At 44.5% G+C, this 7,002-nt stretch overlaps 1 protein-coding gene across 1 annotated transcript; it reads right to left on the reverse strand.

Annotated features, from left to right (window-relative positions):
- Window positions 1–2,087: 2,087 nt before the first annotated feature.
- Window positions 2,088–6,154, reverse strand: LOC147882367 (ethylene-responsive transcription factor ERF071-like). The gene is made up of 2 exons (XM_087400867.1): window positions 5,988–6,154; window positions 2,088–5,881 (listed from the first exon to the last, which is right to left on the reverse strand). Exons 1-2 carry the CDS (start codon window positions 6,124–6,126, stop codon window positions 5,589–5,591), a joined length of 432 nt encoding a protein of 143 aa, XP_087256993.1. The 5' UTR covers window positions 6,127–6,154; the 3' UTR covers window positions 2,088–5,588.
- Window positions 6,155–7,002: the final 848 nt, after the last annotated feature.

The raw sequence follows: 7,002 nt of genomic DNA on the forward strand, positions 1-7,002 counted from the left end.
TCTATGCCTTTAAAAAGGCAAGCATCTTGATTTAGCCAAGCCCCCAAAAAAGCAAGCTTCTTAAATTAGACAAGCAAGTTCCTAATTAGCCAAGCACCTAAAATTAGAGTGCTTTTTGCTTTCTTGGCTTCCAAGGAAACTAAGCTTCCTAATTTGGCCCAGTACCTACAAGCAGAGCGCTTTTTCTTGGCCTCCAAGAAAAGCAAATCGTCCAGCTTCATCCCGGTCCTGGTTAGCCCGTGGCGCACCCATCTCCTCCCTTTTCCTTGCATTGCCTACCCTCAGCCAGAGAAGTCAGTTCAGCCCTTACTGATTTTGCAGTAGGTCTATGCCTCAATCGACTGAATCCTCTATGCTGGTTCCGATGCCAAGAGTCCAATGCAATCAATTCCCACAATCAAGAACTCTTCTCTATCTAGCTCTTTCAACGAATCAAACACCAGCTTCAACGATCTACACCCAATCGTAATCCTAACGACCTGTATGCCCTAACTGGCACAATCACATTTACTTGAGGGAAACGAAGTCAATTTTGAATTTGAGGCTTACCTGGACGAAATCACAACCACACCTTCACTCTATAGAGATTCGTACCTCAGGAGTTGGCTCTGATCCCAACTGACACGACCCCAGCACGCCGGAGAATCTGGACCTGGAAACAAACACAGAAAAGCAACCATAGAACAACGATGGAAATCCGCAGGCATGCTCACCACCACCCACGACATCCCATCCTTGGAGGTCCCCTCCGAGCCACAGGATGAACTGCTGGCACACAGGTAGATCTCTCAACTAGATCCCAACCAGTCTGGCATCCCATACCAGCAGGTGGCACCCACAGGGGCCTTGGATCTACTGTTGGGCCTTGGGTTGCGCTAGAAAGAAGATGCGCATCCGCAACACAATCCAGGATCCAGACCAGAAAGGAAGAGCCAAGCTTGCTCTGACCTGCGTCCCTGAAAACTAACCTCCAGGGCTCCTTATATAGAATCGAGCCCAATGCTGCTAAAAATAACCGAAACTCTAACTTGTCCCATTTCCCTTGCAACTCAACCTGAGAATTTCATGCCTAGCTACTCAATGTTCCCATAAGCTTTCAAGCTGCAAACAGATGTGACTGCATTAGGAGAGATGCCTTCCAGTTGCATCTGTTCAAAACAGTTCAGTGATTCCCATGTTCAGCATATCCTGTGATCAGAGCATTACACGAGATTGTCTCTTACGTATCGAGCCACACTTGGCATACATATCAACGAAGGTGCAGCCAATGAAAGGATTTCTTATCACCCACCATTTTGTGGAAATCTGAGCATGTATTTCTCAGACCTTATCTATGGCTCCTATGCTGCCGCAAGCTTTGAAGCTGTAAACAAATGTGACTGAATTTGGAGAGACACCTCCAATTGAAAAAGCATGTTCCATGTGACTACATTTAGATGTGGAAGCTTGTCAAACAAATCCTGGGCTTTCACAAGCACACCACATTTGGCATACATGTCAACCAATGTGTTGCCAACAAACACATTTCTTTCCAATTCCTGCCGTTAATCTCAGCATGTATTTCTTGGCCTTTGTCTATGGCTCCTATGCTGCCACAAGCTTTCAAGCTCCAAACAAAAGTGAAGGCATTTGGAGAAATACCCTCCAGTTGCATCTGTTTAAAAAACATTTCAATGCTTCCTGACTAAGACCGTGTTCAGCATTAATGTAGGCCACAACACCACATCTCGAACTGGTAGCTTGTCAAAGACTTCCCGTGCTTTTGCAAGCAAGCCATATTTGGTATGCACATCCACCGAAGTGCTGCCAATAAGAGTATCACTTTCCAATTCCTGTCTGGAACCTGTGGCATGCATTTTTCAGCCTTTATCTATGGCTCCTATGCTGCCACAAGCTCTCAAGCTGTAAACCAATGTGAAAGCATTTGGAAACACCCCTCCAATTACATTTGTTCCTCACCAAGACCTTGTTCAGCATATCCTGCAATTAGGACAGTCCAGGAGACTACATTTCGAACTGGCATACGTATCAACCAAACTGCTGTCAACAAAAGGGATCTTTTTCCAATTCCTGTTTGGTACAACTGCTGTCAACAAAAGGGATCTTTTTCCAATTCCTGTTTGGTAATGTCAGTATGTAATTTTTGGCCCTTGTCTATGGATCCTATGCTGCCAAAAGCTTTCAAGCTGAAAGCAAATGTGCAAGCATCGGGAGAGACACCTTCCAGTTCCATTTGTTCCAAACAGTCCAGTGCTTATACCTAGATGAATCCAGGAACATTCCCAAACTCATCCTCTAAAAACACAACATAGTGCAGTTTCAATCTCACAATAGTCACTCATAAGATTAAAAACCATAAACTCCATCACGCATAGCAGGGACTAGCTACTATGGCATACCCACTGACGTCATCAGCGCACCATAGTATAAAAATATGCTCTCACACATACAAATCCACACACCCACACATTCTTGAGCATCCTTTTATAGAAATTCTTCGTACTGAGTTTCTGCCTGCACTCCGGAGGTGAAGGGCAAACTCAGCCATGATGAAGGCTAGCACTAAAGGAGAAGGCTAATCAAAAAGTAGTCCAAAATCTCTTCATTCAAGCTACAACTGCTTGTGAAGTCTAGACGATTTCATTTTAGTCTCTCCCAAACGAGCATCTAAATCTAGCTGATAGGTTGGACAAAAACTTCACAAGGTGAACATATCCTGCAATTATAACGTTCCATGAGACTACATTTCAACCTGGGAGCTTGTCAACCATTTCACATGCTTTGGCAAGCACACCACATTTGGCATACATATCCACTAACGTACTGCCAAAAAACGGAGCTCGTTCTAATCTCAGCATGTATTTCTCGGCCCTTATCTATACTCCTACACTGCCACAAGCTTTCAAGCTGTAAACAAATGTGACCGAATTTGGAGAGACACTCCAAGTGCATCTGTTCAAAAATGTACATATCAAGGCAGCAGATGCAAGCGTTTCTGCTGCTGCAGGTGCTGCGACTGGTAACAAGATCACATAGGCCAGCCAAGAGGGTTCAAAGTGAATATTCCAAATCGTTGAATGGCAGCCGTAATAAGCATCATACAGAAGAGAGAAGATCACCAATCCGGCATTACAGCCCGGAATCAAGAAAGATGGAGGAGTGGAGGGTTCTGAGAAATTAACATGGGAAGATGATGGACCTCTAGCTGGTAACAAGATTGGGACAGTGGTGAAACTGTTTCCTCCCTTTTGCAGCTTTAAAGTTACTTCCCTTTGAGGCATTCATTGCTTTGTTCTTTTACTTTACTCCAAAGTTGCTTTCAACACTACTACTATGTTGATTTCTCACTAATCTACAGCACCACCCCAATCGATGGTTATTCTTTACTGAGCAATGTCTTCTTCAAATCTAAGCATGATACAGCTCTGGTTGAGAGTCCTGCTGTTACATCTGTTCAAAACGTTGAAGCACTTCATGAACAAGTCAATCTTCAGCATATCCTGCAATTATTACACTAAATGATGCAACACTTTGAATTGGTAACTTGACAAACTGTCCTGTGCATTTGCAGATGAAAAAGGTTTGATGTACATGTCAATAAGAGTGCTGCTAACACAAACATCTTTTTCAATTCCCTTTTGTGTAAAATCAACATGTATCTCTCAGCCCTCGTTTATGGCTCTTAACTTACCACCAGCTTGTAGGAATGCCAATGTATGTAACAGCATTTGGAAAGATCCCCTCCACGATTTGTTGCTCTTGTCACGTAGGCAAAGGCGATGCAGCTTTCTTTATATGGCAGCAATTCTGGAACTCCCAAGCGCTTAGCAATCATCATTTGATTGTATTTGCTTTAGTATGCTTTCTGTATGCGAAATTTTCAGGGACAATAAGACATGACCCCTTATCTTTCACAAGTGTGGGTGAGACTTCCTCTGATGCATCAACGTTTAGGAGCATGCAATAGATCTTGGTCTAGAGATGATTAAAAGCTTTGCACACCAAAACAAAGTGTCTTAACTAAACAGATGTTTAAATGGACCAGTTAAAACAGACGTTTAAATGGACCAGTGGGAAACAACTCTTAAGAAGTTTCAGTTAGCACAATTAACAATCTTGGTTTAACTGGTAGTGTGAATAGGCCCTTATACGCATTTACTCTCATTTGTATGTTTGAATGTGAGCATGGACATGAAAGATAATTGGGCAAGTGGCGACATGTAGGATTAGTAATTTTGTAATCCTATATTTCAATAGCCAATAGAGTACTCACACTTTGTAATAATATTGAACTACACTTCCATAATTATGTTTCGCCCTTATATTTTTACCCTGCCTAACCCAGTTACTCAAAGCTATTGACGCTCTTTTCTTCCTAGTAAATTTCTGATCGCCACAATTTGGACCTTCCACTCTTGCTACTCTGCACATCTTCCTCATCCATCTTTCTGATGAGATTCTTCCTCATCTTCAAATGGTTTTTCTATTCTTTCATCACCTTCTCTTGGCCTTTGTTCATCATTCACTCGAAGATATTCATTAATCAGACTTCATTTTTCATCTCTCTTTCCCAAACTCTATGATAAGACCTGAACTGAACTCATCTTCTCCCACTTCTCTTGCTTCATTGCCAGCCTCACCATGGTTGGCTCCCTCTTCTTCATGTCATGTTTTTCCTCCAACATGCATTCGCCTGTCTCAAATTGTTTCTTTTGTGTTTCCCGTTCTCTTAGTTGTTCCTCAGTCTCTTGCGATTGGTTGGTTGTTCCTCTTTTGTTAGATTTCTAACCCCTTTGTTGGGTATCCTACTCACTAGCAACATGTTTAGTAATGTCCTAACCAATTCGTGTGACATTCCAGTATCCTTAAGATGTCTTGCCCAACAATGATGGTGAACTGTGTTGATAAAGCCTCAACCACTTTGGATCTTCATCTAGGTCTCTAGACTTCTAGCTACACATAGCAACTCCCTCGAAAGGCTAGCTCTAATAACCAAATGACAAGTGAATGTCTGACACTTACGTCGAAATTCCCACAAAATGCATGAGACAAAAAGTATCTACAAAGGGGTGTGGGCATCCGCCTCAAGCGCAGCTAGCGTTTAGGAACACGTCCATGGTTTCCTGAAAAGCTATCTCCATAAGATCTTCTAGTGCCACTCCACCCACGGCAGTCGCTGCACATCCTTCATCACGCTCATCTGAACCTCTCCCTGTTTCATGAAATCAGAGAGGGCAAGACTGCAGGGCGATGTAGATCTCGTACGAGCTCCAGTAGAAAAAAGACATCATCTGTGAGAGGGATGATCATCGAATTTGTCGACCGGAGCGGGACATCGGAATTTCATCTGGAAAGGGACGCTCAGCGATCTGGTCCAAAGAATGTAAAAGTGCAGTGCGAAACTGCTGCAGGGCTGGGAAGAGGCAGCTGTCGTGCCCTGTTGCCTCCCTAATTGGATTTCTTTGAACCATTTTCACGAACTTCAAATCTAAGTTGTACAGTGAACTTCTCCAAGAACAGAAACGCTGCCTCGTTCGTGAAGTCTGCAAGGTCCATCCAACTTCTATTTCTCCCTTCTCTACTTCTTATCACCCTTCTGGGTTTCCTCGTGAAGTTGGAGGAAAGTTGAGTTTAGCTTTCTCGCCTCGGATCCTGAGAGCTGCTTTATCGTAAGCGCGGGCAGCTCCTTCTGCGGTATCAAAAGTACCCAGCCACACGCGGCGCATCCCCTGCCCAGGATCACGGATCTCCGCAGCATACTTACCCCAGGGGCGCCTTCTTATGCCTCTGTAGACATTCTTCCTTTTCCTTGCGCCATGGGTATCAACAACAACTGCGCCATTATTCTCTAGAAGCGGCAGAGGAGAGACACCATGCAGAGCTGCGCACATAGAAACAGGAAGATCCACAGGTCGAAGCTTGCGATTGAGCCATAGCGCTGCATGCAAAGACGGAAGAGAGCAAGCAACCGAGCTAAGGAGACTGACCGTGTGCGAGTGGAGGTTGAGTGGCGATGGGAATTTGCAAATAGGAAAGCGATTCGATATCCTGAGTGTGTGTTGTCTGGTTAGAGGCAAAATCATCTGCGTCGTCCAAGGCCAAATGGTTTGAAGAGGTGGAGGGCATGGCTGGGAGCTCAGGGAAGAAGAAGTTAGCCTTTGCATCATGGGAAGGCCTATATATATATATATAGTGAGAGAGAGAGAGAGCGCGCGGCGATACATAGGTAGATAGATGCATTTGCACAGTGGACTCGACGCCTGCCCGTCCATGATGTGGATGCCCATGGTACATATGCCCAAAGCAAGCAAAAATTTTCCCCACTGGGCTTTCCAGGGTTAGCTGGCGGTACATTTGGTTTTTGTGAGAGGTCTCTTAACTCGATCGGCTAACTACTCGCTAGAGAGGCTGACGATCTCTGATAATGTGCTTCAATCTAACATGAAGGTATGCAAGCTATATGCCTTATTTGTTCTCACGCAACACCAGTGCTCGCTCAAAACATAGCATTCCCCCTCAGTTAGCACTGAGTAGCAATGCTCTCTAAAACCCACAGACAGACTCCAGAGGTGAGGCAAGAGAAATGGTTGGTGATGCAAGGCCACGAGGCCAGATTTCAGCAACCGGTCACTAGGCGGGAGCAAAAATGTGGTCGAATTCCAACCAAGCATGGCCGTTCTTACCTATCAAGGAAGTTTGGGAGGCAGGGCGAGTCCACATGACAGAGGCGATGACAAGAGGTCTTGCCATATTTTTTGGGTATACTTTGAGGGTTTTATAAGGTCATGATCGGAGGGCTGCACTCGACCAACAACCTTAATGATACTCTAAAGGTCCCAAGTCTGTGGAGATTTAATCTCCGCCGTAAGGTCGCCCCTAGATTTCTACCTACCAGTTTCCAATTAATCTAACCAGCCCACAATTAAACTAACCAACCCACAATTAAAAGTGGCCCCTAGACCTCTCCGTTCCCCTCCCTATTTGTCCCCTACTGTCTTCCTA

The sequence above is a fragment of the Dipteris shenzhenensis genome, chromosome 29 (genome assembly GCF_047967505.1).
Source record: "Dipteris shenzhenensis isolate YYH24624 ecotype China chromosome 29, Dip_SZ_1.0, whole genome shotgun sequence".
NCBI classification, from domain to species: domain Eukaryota; kingdom Viridiplantae; phylum Streptophyta; class Polypodiopsida; order Gleicheniales; family Dipteridaceae; genus Dipteris; species Dipteris shenzhenensis.

Bases quoted from the DNA above. Each gene is read 5' to 3' on its own strand.
- LOC147882367 (XM_087400867.1), bottom strand. From the start codon at position 6,126: ATGCCCTCCACCTCTTCAAACCATTTGGCCTTGGACGACGCAGATGAT. The intron at 5,882-5,987 runs GTCAGTCTCCTT...CTATGTGCGCAG, and splicing joins TCAACCTCCACTCGCACACG to CTCTGCATGGTGTCTCTCCT.